The following is a 16,743-nucleotide window of genomic DNA, read 5'->3' on the forward strand; positions in this document are numbered from 1 at the left end:
TAGTTAGTAGTGATTGAACTTAAGAATACAGGGTTACATTTTCAACATGCATTGCAGAGCTGGATTTTTTTTTAGGTCCCATCTACAAAGTCTGTGTATTATTTGCTAGCATGCATGTGAGACGGGAAATATCTGCTTAATGCAGCCCAAGAGAGCAGCTATCTTGTTTGTTGCTTCTTCCCAGCTCTACCCAGATAGTCCATGTCTTAAACAAACTATCTCCTGCTGTGTACTGATGGTAGAGTCATTTCTTCTGAAAGTAGTATTATTGAATTGTCATGTAGCCCTTGATGTATCCCTTCAGCGTCTTCCACGATTTCTGTCTGTTTGTGTTAAAGTCATGTTAGAATCTGTCAAGGTGTGCACGTGTGAGGAGATCTGATTGCCCGTGGTAGTATGTCTGTGTGTGTTTTCTAACATATTTGTAGGTGCGTCTTTGTGTGTGTGCGCTAGGCTGACCTTGGTCCCTGCACTCCCTCTGGGGCGAAGAGGGGAACTGATGTTTCTCACTCTGCTTGTCAGCAAGATTAGTTCCCCTGTGGGACTGTTGCACACCCTGCAAACACGCTGCCAATGAGAAGAAGTGTGTGACAGCTCGGCCTTTCCACGAACCCACTGGAGTGTGCGTACTTGTATATGTGTGTGCTCCGATTGAGGGGTTACGGGAGTCAGAATGGATGTGTGTTTTAGAGCAGAAACAGAAGGGAAAAACAGCAGGGGGGATCAACGCAGCCAGCCTGAACCAGAGCCTGTGTGTGTATGCATGTGTGATATGTGTACATGCATGTGTGTATGGTTTCTGAGAGAGCACACGCTGAGCTTTTTGCTGTGCTTACTCTAGACCTGGCTCATCTGCATCCATCTCCTCCACCCTCTCCCTCTCTTTTACTCCTACTTTTTACCTCCGTCACTTTCCGACTGTCTGTTTGGAGCACATTCCTATCTTGCTGCCTACTGAACTCCAGCTGTGAACAAGGCCAACAGAGGGGATAGCAGGTGGTTAATGTAGTCCAGGTAGCTCATCGCTGTCACCATTTACTCTTTATCTGTGGAGGCAAAGATTGTTTTCCTTTTTCCTTCTACCTGTAAAATCCACAGCAAAGCAATATATTTTTAGGGTTTTTATTGTCAGCCTATTGCTGTGTGGCAACACTGTGTTTGGGGAAAAAATAGGAGAACTTGGATCTCAGAAAGTTAATGACTTGACTGTCATAAAGAACCTTAAATCTGAACTACATTGTATGTTTCTCATGATATAATAATCTGTTTATTTTCTGCCTAAATCCCACCTGACGTCCAGAGAGCTCCACAATTTCTAAAATCAGTGCTTTGGTTCAACATGGACCCTAGCTGTACTGGTTCACTGTGGGGAAGAGAGAGTTGAGCCTAAAAGTGACGCTGTCAGTTTACACGAGCTGTCATGGCCACGAGCTGTGAGTAGTAACTGAGAGAATAAGGTTGTGGATATGATGAAGTGTGTCTCGGCTCTCCCCTTACAGATGGCTTGGTCATTCGAGGGGGGCAGAGTAGAGCTGCCACATCGAAAGGAGGCAGTTGAGATGGTTGGATGGATGGATGGATGGATGGTGTCTAGATTCACAGCCATGTATCCATTTTCTGATGCTTCTCTGGGTCTAGGGGGCAGCAGCCTAAGCAGAGACATCTAGACCTCCCAATGCATGACCACCTCCTGCAACTCTTCTAGGCATACACTGAAGCCCTCCCAAGCCAGTAATGAGGTGTAATCTGTTCAGAAATGGCTTGACTCCGGCCCAGGGGCCTCTTCCTGGTAGGACATGCCCAAAACGACTCACTTTGGAGGCTTCCAGGAGGCAGGGTAGTTAGATACTCTAACCACCTCAACTACCTCCTGTCGATTTAGAGAAGTTCCAGATCGAATGACCGAGCTCCTAACCCTCACCTGGGAGAGCCCAGACACCCTTCATCAGACGCTCAGTTCCTCTAGTTGCATCAGCAATTTAATTCTTTCGGTCACTATTTACAGCTCATGACCATAGCTTAGATCAATCTGTACATTAACAGCTTCGCTTTTAGGCTCAGCTCTCTCTTCACCATGCAGGACAGTACATCTGAGCCCGTTCAACTACACATGCATTCATTTTTACAGTTGAATTTCCAAATTTCTTAGTATTCAGTTATATAGTTGAATTTAGAGTACTCGTTGGCAGCCCTACATGTCCACAGCTTTTGGTTCTGTCTCATCTTTCTCATCACGCTAATATCTGGGTCACTGCTTTCAAAAGAAAAGCTCTTGCAATTTTCCAGCTCTTAATGACTACAAGACTAACTTAGCAAATACCTGGTAAATGTAGTGGAACATTAAGCAGCTAAAAAACATTTTGTCTCCAGACAATAACAGCACTAAAGACAGCCTGAGTGCTGAACTTGATTTTAAATTGTCAATAACATGTTAAAAGCTTGTTCCCCACACCCCCCAAAATTATTGGATGACCTTTCTTGAACATTATTAGGAATCTTGAGGCCTTCTAACTGTTTTCTTGGCTATACTTTGGACTATACTCTGCTTCTAAACAGCTTCTTTAAATGTGCGTAAACCAGCCCTCCCACAAAGTAGATGCTTTAAGTCCAAATAAGTCACTTTCTACAACCTGACTGTGAAGTGTTTGTTCTACGTGTTAACAGCTGGAACCTGAGGGCACTGAAAAGAGAGAAACCACGCGGATGAGTGATGAATGGCTTGATGAGAAACATTTCCAGCTTTTCTGTTGGATTTCTGTTTTGATTCATGCCCAAGTAAAGTGAATAACACACATTAAATAAATGTTATCTTTCAGTATCTGAGCTAAGCTGGGTTCAGACATGCTACAGTCCTGGCAACCACGTCTTGATAGGTCGCTTCTCACTTCACTGTTACCACTGAAGCCAATTATTGAATTTGCCAAAAATATGCTGAGAGGGGAGGTTTGAGGAGCTGTGAATGTATAATGAAGATGATGCATGAATAAATAAATAAGGTTTTATGATCAATATAATGCAGCTGTAGTTTGGTCAAACAAGCCTGCTGTCTAATGTGAGTGCAAGGTGAGGGAATAGCAGCCCTTAGCAGATGCTTCAAAGCCCTACCCAGACACTTTTTTTTGTAGCCGGGCTTAATACACACATACACATTGTGAGTGTAGATCAGCCCTCAGTCACAGCCCTGTGCTTCAGGGAGACCGGAGTGATGGAAGCAATAGTTAAGCCATTAAGGCAAACAATTGGCTCAAATTGAGAGGGAGAGAGAGAGAAAAGAAGAGCAAGAAGAGGGAAAGAGGGAGGGAGATGGAGAGTCTATGGCAGGAGTGGATCCACTCAACGACTTAATCCGAGCCCCAGGACACTCTCCTGCTAAGCTTCACACACTTTCACAAACATCTACACCCACACACTATAAAGCTCTGCCTGCCTCCAATAACACCTTGTCAGTCTTGGCCACAGGGGCGATGGAAGAGCCGCTCATTCCTTTATAGTTAGCAGAGGCACCTACTTCCAACCACCTCGGGGAAAGACGGAGCGTGCAATCTACACAAGACAGCTCTGTGAGCATTCGTACGCCTTATGGCTGCTGGTGTGAAGCTATTCATTGTCTTAGCAGGCAGAGTGAATGGTGGAAGGAGCACAGGGTGGACAGTGTCTTGGACGAGGGAGGCGATCCTCTGACACCGGCTATTGTATCGTCTCCCCCCTTGGCCTTGCTCAGTCCCCACAAGCCTCACATAAACAGCCAACAATGAGGGATTGTCTCCAGCCTATTCCCCCTCTTTCTGCTCTTTAGCTTTCACACACACATCAGCTTTGTGTGTGTGTGTCAGAGGGCGAAGGCATGATGTGCTGCAGTCTGAACCCAGCGACCGCCGCGGCTTGTCCGATGCAGTCGTCTCCACCGTTTATGTGGCTAAATATCAGCCGGTGATAGGGCCAGTCAGCTACTTGCTACCACCGCCGCCCTTCCCTCCCTTACCTCCCTTCTCTCCTCTCTCCCCCCCTGCCGTCAGCTACCACCCTTGGGGCTCGTGCAGTACCCAGGCCCGAGCGATTTATCGGACAGCTTAGCGAGGAGCGGTTATTGCCCAGAGGACTGTTAGCACGGGCTTGGCTCGTTGACTCCTTCTCCATTTCTGGCGTTTTATTTGACATGTCCTTTAAGTCCTTTAAAGAATTGGGCGTTTCTGCCGAGCGCCTTGGCTCTTTCTGCAAAAGATGGATGGCCCGCGTTCAAAGGTCTGGATGTTTTCTTTCCTCTCCCTCAATCTCTCTCTTTCCCCCTCCCTCCTTCCTTCATCTCTTTCTCCTTTCGCTCTTGCTGAGCTTTATAGGGTGGTATTAGCGTTGTCAGCTAACCAAGCTCAGGATTTGGCTTTGTTTTGTTTTTGCCTCTTAAGATAATGCTTTTTCACTCTCCTGCCGAGAACAACAAAAGGAAGAGAAGAGCAATAAAACAGCACAGCCATTGACTTTGGTTTCATTAAACTGGTTTTCAGCCGTCTTCAATAGACCACAGGCCTTGATGGCGCTGGTGTGTGTGCGTGTAAGAGGTTGTTTGCAGCCATGTGTGTGTGATTATCGTCAAAACACAGCCACACTTAGGCTCGTGCGTACTCAGGTGCCGCTCTCATCTCTGTCATGGCCTTACTGCTGAAAGGTGCTGAAAGTTATTCACCTTCATTGGTGCATAATTAAATAAATAAATAACAGAGAGCGGAGCCACGAGTGTGTTTTGCGATGATAAGTGTTGTTGCTCTGCAGTGAAAGGGCGGGAAAGCACTTCACCTCCTTTTCGTGTGCATTCCAGATGTGGAAATATATAAGCAGACCGATCGGCGTGTAAGCATCTGTGTCCTGTTAGAGGCGGCCTGGAGGTTTACTGTACTGGCTCTGCAGCCTAATCCCTCACACAAAACCTCGCATTACCACGCCGCACGCTGTTTACCCCGCATCCAGCGAGGCGTGCGAACGCGCACAAACATTCACACATGCATCACGGCGCACATATATTCGCACAGAGTGTCTCCTCTGTCGGCTACAGCTCGGTCTTGTGTCGACAAGTGCGGTGGAAAAAAAGACGTACTTTGTATGCCGCTTTTGCTGTTGCGCTGTAAAATAAAATCTGAGTTCACCTCAGTCCTTCAGTGTGGATTTACTGACATCCCGTATAGATCCATCGCTACATCTCCGCTATCAAAAATCCACACTTAGCATCACAGTGAAATGTCAGTTTGCTGATGTGTCAGGTCAGTGTATATAAAAATTGCCGGCTTCGGGGATATCAGGCTGTAAAACCTGAATTGAAAGCTGTCTCGCCCCGCTGTAAGGAGCTGCGAAGGCACCCAAGAGAATTTTATTAGTGTGGCTCTCACTGAGTTTCAGTGTCCTTGTGACGTTTCTAAAGGCTGTTTTAGAGCCTTTTCCATAGTGTTATGAATGAAAACCGGGGAGGGCCTTTTTTGAAGTTAAATTAATTTTTGGCACAATATTGGTTCCAAGGTTCTAATTTAAGATATTTTATTATTTCCTCCTTTTTTGATTGATTGATTGATTTTATTGATTAGCATACAGAATACAAAATAAAGATTACCAAAAAGCAAAAAATCATGAGCCAAGGCTAATCAAAAGGTATTGGCTGAAGCATTTGCTTATTATGCCAACCCTTTTAACAAAAAATCTTTTGCATGCAGCTCCTGTACACAGGGCTCGAAGCAAAGAATAAAACAAAGCAAAGCAAAAACAAACAAACAAACAAACAAAAAAATTTCCACAGCAAAACAATCAAGAGTTTCAGAATTATTATTTTTGCTCTTTTCATTCTTGATTAATATATTTTTCTAATACTCTATTTTTAAACATGTTTTTAAACAAGGAAAATGAACGACACCTTTTTAAATCACTGTCATAACTATTCCACAGGTTAACTCCTCTAACAGAAACACATCTTTGCTTTACGTTTGTCCTTATCTTGTTTGTTTTAAAGACATCTGTTCCCCTTAAGTCATATTGACTCTCTCTGACTTTAAACAGCTTCTGAATACTGCGGCAAAGCAAGTTATTTTGTGCTTTATACATTATCTGTGCCATTTTATATTCGACTAAATCATAAAATTTTAGGGTATTCAGATTAATAAACAAAATGTTAGTTGGTTCTATATAGTTTGATTGATTTATAATTCTTATAGCTCTTTTTTGTAACTTGAAAATAGGAAGAGTATTTGTTTTATATGCATTACCCCATATCTCCAGACAATAAGTCATATATGGAAGCAACAGAGAACAATAAAGTGTGTATAATGATTTTTTGTTCAGGACATGCTTTGTTTTGTAGAGAATAGCAATGGTCTTTGACATTTTTGTTGTCACATGATTTATATGAGACTTCCAGCTCAGCTTATCATCAATTATCACTCCAAGAAATTTATTTTCATACACTCTTTCAATTTCAATGTGTGTGTCTGCTGAAAGCACAGTATCTTCTCTTATATTGGCTTTGAAATGCTTCAGAATTCATGATATTCTACTTTTACAGCTGTTTAAGCTTTCAAATCACTTTAACCCACTAGGATCTTGGCCATTTTCTTGTATGTCTGCTCTATCAGTTACTGCAGTATGCAAAAAACAATATATACGTGTGTGGATGACTAGTTTTTAAAACAAGAACTACAAGGTTACAATAAACTGGGCTGACTGAGAAAATCAGTTGTGAAGCTGAAAATCAAGGCAACAAAGACTGCTTTTTATACTGCTGTGTAAATTTTAGTTTCTGCTGAATTTTTGGGGAGCAAATTTGAAACATGTAATTGTGCTGTGTGCAGAAACGATACACTCAACCTTTAGGTTATTTATTTTAACACAAGGAACATTTCCATGAGCAAGCCAGAGCACGGTTTGGATATTTGGTCTTATGAAATTGAAACTGCAGGGTAACGCTGTTCTGCCAGTGAAAACCGCTTTTAAGTTTTCAAATTCAGCTTCAGGTCAAGTTTGTTTGTGTCTAAGTGTGTTTACAGATGTGTAGTTTTAGTCCGAGATTCCTTCGATAATCCAAAAGATTAGGAAAATGCTTAAAAGCATTGTAGATCCAGTTTAAATCACATAACATGAACATAGAGACCCTGATTCTTAAGCTGTCAGTGATATCGGTTTGCCTTAATGTGGTGTTCTAATGTCCCGCCTTCTGTCTCTTCAACAGTAACGGCACGGCCGGAAAAATGAACGGGGCGCTGGAGCATTCGGACCAGCCAGACCCGGACGCCATCAAGATGTTTGTGGGCCAGATCCCACGCTCCTGGTCAGAGAAGGAGCTGAAGGAGCTATTTGAACCGTATGGAGCCGTCTACCAGATCAACATCCTCCGAGATCGCAGCCAGAACCCTCCACAGAGCAAAGGTACTAACCAACATAGTCACACAGTACTTAGTGGTGATGTGGTCATTCATGTATGGTTGTCTGCTTGAGTTTCTCTTCTTCTCGCTCTTGTTCTTACTTAATGTTTCTCTCGTTTCTTTCTTATGATGAAGAAAAAAATTATACAAGTATCAACAGACATTTATGCAAACACAACGATACAGTAGCCTAAGATATGATAATGAATCGAGGTACTTTGGTCCCTCTTCTTGGGGAGTCAAGTGCTCCTGTTTTGTCAAAGCTGCTGATGTCTCAGAGATAAGCCCAAGGTGTCCTTTGGCCTTGGTGCCATGACTCAGGAGCCCTTGGCGTCACATTAAAACCCACCAGAGTACAATTAAGCATCATTTTCAATGTTTTCAGTAGAGACAAATTAACAAAAAGATGTTATAATAGTGTTAGGATTATGATAGGGTTAGAATTACAATCATCAGTGATTATATCAGAGGGTTAACCTCTTAATACACACCAGATCACAAGTGACCTGCTTAGGGTTAGGGTCATCATTAGTGATGACTTAGACCTCAGAGGATTAAAGCAGCACTGCTAGCTCTTGGCATCACAGACTATATGAAAGATGGGAAGACCTACTATGTCTGAAAATTGAAGCTGCTGATGAAGTGCCATTAATCTGCATTTTGTCAATAGCCAGACTTGCTAATCAAGCTAGCTAGCATTAGCTTATAAATTAGCATGCTTCTGTATCCAGTTAAGGTCATTTGTGGCTCTAACAAGATGGGAACAGCCCTCATGCTTAACTTGAGAATTGAACGTTACAGTGTGTAAAATGTTTATTTTTAATATGTCAGTAGATTGTAAATCGCAGTCAGCTGAGTTCTGTGTTTTTTAACTTCCAATTGAAGTGCTTAATCCTAACTAAGGTGGCCTCTATAGGACAAACATGTTTTAGTGGTATTAGCTGGCAAAATATTAGCTCTTGTTAGCTGTCCGGAGATGGGAGGGTTGCAAATCTAATCTGCTGATAATAAGTAATTAAAACAATATCAGGAATAAATAAGCAAATTTCTCTTCTCCTCCACCTTAGGTGTTTTATTTATGTGGCAGATCTCCAGCCAATCATATGGGTGATGCCCTTTAAAACTACTGTATTCAAATGCGGTGGAGAACATGGAACACAAACCACAAACCTGCTCTTTTGTATTTTTAATGGATTAATTATAAATTAATTATAAATTAATTATAAATTTATGAGAACATATCAGTTTCTTGGAAGATATAATTACACAATACAATTACTAATCTATGTATATTTATGAGTATAATACCCTTTTTTTCTAAGTAAATAATACATAAAAAAAATACTGAGTGCACCTTTAAAGCAGGATTTCACAAACTGGGTTAGTCAGTAGAAATCTGTGGGCAGTCAACTATCTGCTCATTTTTTCTCTGACCTCTCAAAACACTTCCCTGATGATGTTATGGCTTGAGTTGCTATTTTCAAGTCATGACTAATTTAAAAAGGATAAACCAGGGTATTCTCGTGCACTCATGGCTTGCCGATCACAAATCGATAGCCAATGAGATTGCATTTTAGCCAGATGTGACCCTTTGCCGGTCACATCTGGTGTTAAAACACCAAGAGTGGACACTACGACAATGCTCAGCTCAGGGCTTTACTTCAGGACTTCACATCAGATGGTCACATCCATCTTTTATAGATCTTTTATATGCCATCTATGCTTTGCATCAAGTACTGCTCCAACGCTAAAGGACAGTTTGTCCGTATCTGAAGCCAACCACTTCTGACAAAAACGGCACTTTTTAACGCTCTGCTATGAGAATGCGTAGGATACCCCTACAGAAAACACAAATACTTAACTGTATGTACACTTCTACCCACACAGAGGCACATAGTCTGTCAGTGGTTGAGGACCGTCCCACCTTTTTAACGGCAGAACAAGTGATGCATGTGCAACATTACACAAGCAAACACGTATTTCGTGCACCATTTGAAGACAAAGACTCGCCTTGCCAGACTTACACAGTCAATTGTTTGAAACTGCATGATTTGCAGCTATTTTCTCCCATTCCCTTTTCTTTTTCCTTTGATGAATTCATCAAGTGTGAGAGCAAACAATAGAGACAGCAGCCACAAACGGGCAGACAATAGCGTTGCCATATTAACAGCCATCAACCAGAGTGGGGGTTGATGACACTCCTGATGAGACATGGAGAGTGGGAGGAAAGTAAAGAGAGAGGCAGTGAGGACGGCAGGAAGGGAGAGGTGGCGCTTCCATCCAACTGTAAAGCAAATTTTGAAGAGAAGTTTCAAAGTGTCACTTGAAACAAGATCAGAATCAAGAGGGATGAAGCGCGAATAAAGCCAGTAAACACTTTCCTGCAAGAAAAATGAAGTCAAGGAGTTTTCATTTCTGGGCCAGCTGATGCTTGCCATGGATGTCTTGAAATGCGGTGATATATTACAAAGTAAAGCTCTGTATTACATTTAAAAACTTCTAATTTGGCTTGTCGGATGCTTTGAGAAGGAAACATATTTGACATATTTGGGGTTTTTTCTAATACCAGGCAGAGTAACAGTGTTATTTATACAGAAATCATAAGAATAAGATCTGACCTCTTGGTTTTGGTGTGTGGAGCTTTTTACTTTCAATACTTCCCTTGCTTCATGTTGCCACAGTGACATCACCCGTTTAAGTCTTTACTCACCAAAATTATTTTTGCAGGATGTTTTGGAGCGATTAATGTACAGCGAGCAATATTGTTAGTTTAATAAGGCTTTCAAAAGTGTTGCAAACATGAACACATATAAGAGGTCCAGTTCACTGACTATGAAATAGCTGATTTGATGCCGAGCAAACAGCTAGCAGCCATAGTCAAATCGTCCATGCGCAAAATAATGAAGATGTTAAGCCTTGACGTAATTTAAATTGTCAACTTACATAAATATTTAAGACTTTTTTTACTGTCTGGCTCTAAAAATGTTTATTTTTTTCTTTAAAGTCATATTTTTATTATTGAAGATTATGAGGACTGACGCATTTTCACAGGCAGCCGTAAGTGCCCCTTTGTGGAACTACATGTTTTTGGTAGAAAGAAATGCAGATCAGTGCATGAACGTGTGCATTTTGTATATTCAGTCGGTCGAAATGACATAAAACGTTGCACTTTATGCAAATACACCTGGGTAGACTCGCATGAGACCCATGTCCCCAAATAGCCCTGAGAGTTCCTGCTTATACGCTGCAATAGAAATTTAGAGTGCAAATCAGTGTTGAGTAGGGATGCTCACCTCGTGCTCACCCCTGTTTTTATATGGGTGATTTTCATATTGCAATTTTTAAAACAGATTTTTTTTCGAGTAATAGTTAAGTAGAAATTTGTGATTTAAGCTCCGAAGGTTATTAACTACCAGGTAAATGTGGTAATTGTGCACTACTAATTTTCTGCATACTGAAAACTTTTGCTGGAAAATGATCGCCTGGTTAATTATTATTGAAAATCTGGTCTATTCTAAATTTATTATAGGAAATTATGGTTATTGGCTGGCCAACCTGTAGTATTCTGTAAATTTTAATCAGAAATTTTAAACCTTATGACATATACATATATATATATTCAATTTCCTCTTTTTTGTTTTTTAATGACCTTGAGGCTGATTTTAAAATGTCTTCTCATTAACTCACATTATGCGTATATATGTATTGAAATATTTGTTCCTCCGATGAGTGTAAAAAATGCGGGGCGATTAAAAGCTGACCTCCTGCTGAGTGTATACTATTAGAAGATGTGATGTCATCCACCTTTCTGCAGCTACACCCTCCACCACCTCTGTTTTTAGTTTTTCTCTCTCTGATTTTCCTCTTTTTTGGCTTCCTCTCATTCTGACTGAGTCATACAAGCTTATGAAAGCCTGGAGACAGCGTTCTGCCAAGACCCAAATCAACGCATTTCTGCACACCAACACACTTGTCATGTGCTTTGCATTTGTGTGTCCTTAGCCTTGAAATGACTCCTTTTCTCCCCACTAGTCTCTCCTCGCTCTCCTTGTTCCCTCTGATATCTCTGAGGGGTGGACGGGGGCCACAGTTCCCCCTCATGTCCTTCAGCTCCTTCACATCTCCTTCTCCATCTTCACTACCCTTGAAATGAGTTGTTTTTGCAGCTGATGAGTCAAAAGTATCGCTCAAAGGGAGAAAACACAGCCACCTAGCGTGCCTTTCATTTTTTTCTACTCAACATGACAATCTCTGTCCATATGCCTCATTTTTATTTATTTATTTTTTAACAGTCTCCTTTTTTGTGTGCTGCGAGGTGGAGTGCATTAAGAGGAAATGTAGCATTTGATTGGGCTCTTACTGGCCTTGTTATTCGCAGGCGCTGAGCGCTGTTGTTGTTTTCTCATAGTTAAGTAAGCCGCCTGGCCTCATCTGCACCCGCTCAGCCAGAGGGAGCTGCGATTGCCCCCTCGCCAGTTTCCCTGTTGAAATTTCGCCAGTGTCAGGGAAACTGTGGCCCCTCGCTTCCCTCAATGTGTTCATTTTAAATTAGCAATGGTGTTGTTTGTAAAGGATCTTCGCCATTTGGGGCAAATGAGCCCACTCCGGTGCCCCAGCGGTGACCCAGAGGCGCTTTTTCAATTCTTTGTAAAATACCAGTTTAGATTTAAATGAGTTTGTTAGACCCACCGAGACGTAGAAGTTTCACTGCTCCCAACTTTTCTGCTTCCTTCTTTTTTCCGATTTTCTTTGCACCCTCATTAGATGACATCTCCGCAACTGCTAGTTTGAAAAAGAACATAACAACAAAAAGGGGAAAACAGGACGACATAATTGACAGCAAAAATTTGGAAAAGCGCATGATAACTTGTTAATTAAATGCTCGACTCATAAATTTATGGAGGATGCATGGGTCTGAAAGTGAATAAAAACAAGAGTGTGCCTCGTCAAATTAAGATTAGTCGGTTCAGATTTGAATAAGAAAGAAAGAAACAGTGCTTAGCAAGTTAATTAGACCACAACCATTTAAGGTTTATGGCACACATTGATTATGTTTTTTATGTTTCTGTAATGCTTGATGATATTATTAATGCTAAAATATCTTTTTTCTGCTATCCGTGAATTCTCAAACTGACGGTTTTACAAAAAGCAGAAAAAAATAGTAAAGGATATTATTATTTTTGATTAAGATGCCAAATTAAAATTATTTATTTGTTTTCCTGAACAGAAAATTACTTTCGGTATTTGAATATTGTGCTGGTTTAAAGTAGAGATGGACCGATCCGATATTACGTATCGGTATCGGTCCGATACTGACCTAAATTACTGGATCGGATATCGGAGAGAAATAAAAAATGTAATCCGATCCATTAAATATCAAAAAAGCACCTCACAAAACTTGCGACACGGCGTAACTCGGCTCATAACCGTAGCACGTCGGAGCAGTGTGCGTCACGTGATAGAGCAGCTGTAAACCAGCATTTCATCTCCGAGGAAGTTATCCCAGAGAGAAGTAAAGCAAGTGTGTAAGTTCATCTCTGAATGTTTGTAAAGCGTTCCCATGTTAAGCTTAACGACCGATATATGGAGCGACTGCCTCTCTCTCTCCCTCACCTTCCTGCTGCTACTTCAATCATGAAACTGCTTAATGATCAGCTGATCAGCTTTTCTGTCGCGAGTCCGTCTTTGTTCTTTGTTTTTGGCCCACTTTGCACCAGAAAGAGGAAACCAGCGGCGGTACAACAGCAGCACGTTTAAGCTTGATAAGCTGTTGTTAGAATTTATTTAATATTACTTTCTAGACCAGAATCCTTTTCTATGTAGCTGACGGCTGGTAACTGTGCAGGGGCGGATCTAGCAAAGTTTAGCCAGCGGGGCCGATAGGGCATGAACAGGGAAAAGGGGGCACAAAGACATACTTTTCTTTCTTATTCTCATTTAAAATGTCTCGCTTTTAATAAATAATTATCTGAATCTTACACCCAAAGTTTTAATCTGATGTAAAATGTGTAGAAGTCCATTACTGTATATAGTAACTGTTAAGTCTAATATACCCTAGTAAGCTATAGTACTTTTTCCTTTGGGAAGGTACCATCTGTGCAGTCTGTAATTCTGTAGAAGAAAGATGTTGAATCTATTTAATTATTCTTGAAAATTAATTTAATTCTGTGCATTTTTTTTTTCACACTGCATCAAATTAAAGTTGATTACATCGATTAAGCATCATGAGGTGGGGGGTGGGGGGTGGTTCCCTATTTTCTTTTGCTGGGAGTTTGCAACCCTATTAGTTAGGTTGCTTAATATTTCTGCTAAGTGCTCTTTAAAATACCAGAATAAGAAGGATGGAGTAGGTTTAAGTTTATTAGATTGATCAGTGTTGCTGAACTATGAAATATTTTGGGCACAGTGTATTTTTTTTGCATACAGGTATAACAGAATAGCTTTAGTGTTGTTGTTTATTTAAACCTGAGTATGAACTTATACAAAATGCAGCAAGATATTAAAAAAACTGTTTTATTGATTAAAAAACACACTATATCGGATTCATATCGGTATCGGCAGATATCCAAATTTATGATATCGGTATCGGACATAAAAAAGTGGTATCGTGCCATCTCTAGTTTAAAGTCCAGTGTGCCGACTCCAATTTGGTTATAAAAACATGAGTTCGGTTTTGCTGTTTCCTTAACAAATAACAATATAATTTTTTGGTTTTAAACAAGTTTTGAGCAGGTTTCTAAAATATGTTCTTTTTTATGACTCCTTGTCTGATAAAGTTATTAAGCACTGTAGGCATTATTGTGTACCTTCAACAGGTTCTCTGGGTAGATGTTTAAGTTCAAACGTCTTTAATAGTCTTTAGGTGGTCAAAAAGTGACCATCGTCGTTTCTTTAACTGTCTATGTGCTTTCATTAAAGCTTTAGAGGAGTCAAATTCAAGTACTCATTGATATCACTGGGGGGGGGGGGGGGGGGGGGGGTCACTTTAGTCTGTTTTGCATATAAAAGGTTTGCAAAGTTGTGCTGTCCCACAAGAAATACTGCTGCTTAACTGCCTGATTTTCCTTGCTGGTATCCCATATTTGTCTTTTGGCATGAAAAAATAAAGGGAAAATAAAAGGATAAAGGTACCAGAGTATGTACTACATAATTACTTTTAATGAAATACTCATCCCATAGTGCTTTGAGTGCTTTGTAATTCCCAGATTCCACAACAGATGATTTCCAGCCTTATCAAATTGAATTATCTTCATTAGCATAGTTGTGAAAAATAATAAATTATTATAATTTAAAGTGTAGCTTGGTTATCGATTATGATACAGTGCTTCATTTCTGATCTCAATCACTGTTTAGGGTTATCTGAGGGTTCGCGCTCATTAAGTGATCTGACGTGCTCGGGTTTAAATGTTACCATGGTAACGCCAATCTCCACCAATCAGGGATGTTGGATTGTTGGTTAGACAGTATAAAAGATGGACACTGCAACTCAGACATCCACTGGTGTCTGAAGTCTGGTTTTTGAAGCCTCGAGATGAGCGTTTCCACCACATGATTGCAAAAGAAACTGGTGTGAAGACGAGGGGGGGGTCTGGCTGTGAAACTGACTAATGACCAGTCAGTCACAAGTTGTTAGCCAATGAGTGCAGTTTCATACCACAGATTTACAAAATAGACCCAAAATGAGTGACTGAGCCCATAAACTCATACAGGAAGTTGCATTCTCCATAGACTTCTATGGGAAGTCTCTTTGTAATCACAGCCATCGCCATCTGGTGGCCTTCAGATAAAATGGAGGTTTAAGGCACTTCAATATCGGCTTCATTTTTCTAACGCACCAAATACACACATAAGCCATAACCAGCGTCACCTGATATATGTCATACCAGCTGACATAGAGGCAAAAAGGTGATTTCTAGTTGATCTCCAAAATCGAATTATGACTGTTTAAATGAGCATGACAACTTAAATCTGAAGTCACAGAAATATTTCTTTCTTCTCGTTTTACCAGCTGGTTTATTATAAGAAATTACTCCAAGATGGCAGTCAGACTTGGGCAAACATTCGACTGGGACAGCTATGAATAAATTAATGATTAATTACAGGATGTTGAAGATAAAACCCAAGACTTAATGCCCGCTTGGAGCTCTGGCTAAAATGCAGTTTTCCACATCAAACCAGCGAGTGGATATCTGTGGATCAGTGTAATCCCCCTCCCCCCCCGTCTTATTATTGTCATCATCTGACATCACATGACGGTCCTAAGTGCTGTATGAGAGGCTGCTTCAGCCCAACGAAAATAAAATTCCTTGAGCAAACACCATTCAGTCGTTTTCGGAGCACTTTTTGGCATTAAAGTAAAAGATATCATTTCAGCTTCCAAAAACACATATTGGTAATAATTTAAATGATCTCTTTAATCCCGTTTAGGTTATTCAGAAGCCAAAATGTAATCAATCACAGAGAAATGATTTGAGAGTCAGCTTGGTTTGGTCCCAGAGCATTAAATTGTGTCACTTTTGTGCGTCATGCAGAATCCATTTTGCCGTTTGACCCAGGTGCTTGCATTTAGGCTGTGTGTGTGAGTGTGTGTGTGTGTGTGCTTATGCTGACTAGGACGGTCTGGGGAATATCGTGGCGCTACTGTTGGTTTAATGTGTTTGGAGTTAATAACCAGATGAGTGGATGAGCCGGGGAGGAAGGGAGAGAGTGAGAAATGGAGCAATTTGGCATTTTGTGCTGAAAGAGAGAGAGAGATGGAGGCAGAGATAAAGAGAGAATGAGACAAAGAGAGCCAGAGGGGTAAACAGAAAATGGTCCTTTTGCTAAAACACAACCTTAAGCGCCATGACGGGTTTGTTGCAGCGTGTGTGTGCGTCTGTGTTTTGGCTGGGGATGCGCTTTGTCATTTATCTTAATGATACAAGTGAGACACAAGCACACGCGCACACATGAACATCATGCATGCACAGAGTAAGTTTAATGTCTTCATTAAGTGGCTGATCTGCGCAAAAGTCTTTGTGCACAACACGGCCTGGAAATACTTTGGAATGATCAAAATAAGATATAAGGCACAAGGGATTTGAGTCGTGTCGAACTGAATGCAGACGAGTCTAAATTTTAACAGACCTGAAATTATTATTGGATAAAGCGATGTTGTCTGTCAGACCTGCGAATGCCAGGGAAGGGGAAAAAATGAAGCACGAGTGATTATTTCTCTCTTAAAATTCTGATTCAGCTCTCAAAAAGCAAGAGCCAGAGCTTTATTATATGACTAGTGGATTATTAAAAAGACTATAATCACTCAGCCTTCGCCAAAACCAATAACCAGTGACATGTTCATTTTAATCGG

The 16,743-nt window shown here is 40.9% G+C and overlaps 1 protein-coding gene across 33 annotated transcripts in view; it reads left to right on the forward strand.

Annotated features, from left to right (window-relative positions):
* The window catches only part of celf2 (cugbp, Elav-like family member 2), a 236,708-nt gene that overhangs the window by 131,974 nt on the left and 87,991 nt on the right, over positions 1–16,743 (forward strand). For 32 of the 33 annotated variants that reach the window (XM_025899580.1, XM_019346845.2, XM_019346846.2 and 29 more), the window contains one exon: positions 7,202–7,398. In XM_025899580.1, the coding sequence (XP_025755365.1) occupies positions 7,202–7,398 (197 nt within the window). Of the gene's footprint in view, positions 1–3,886; positions 4,243–7,201; positions 7,399–16,743 lie in introns of those variants that run through there. The other variant, XM_019346851.2, reaches the window with a different exon arrangement.

Source organism: Oreochromis niloticus, linkage group LG17, assembly GCF_001858045.2.
Source record: "Oreochromis niloticus isolate F11D_XX linkage group LG17, O_niloticus_UMD_NMBU, whole genome shotgun sequence".
NCBI lineage: Eukaryota > Metazoa > Chordata > Actinopteri > Cichliformes > Cichlidae > Oreochromis > Oreochromis niloticus.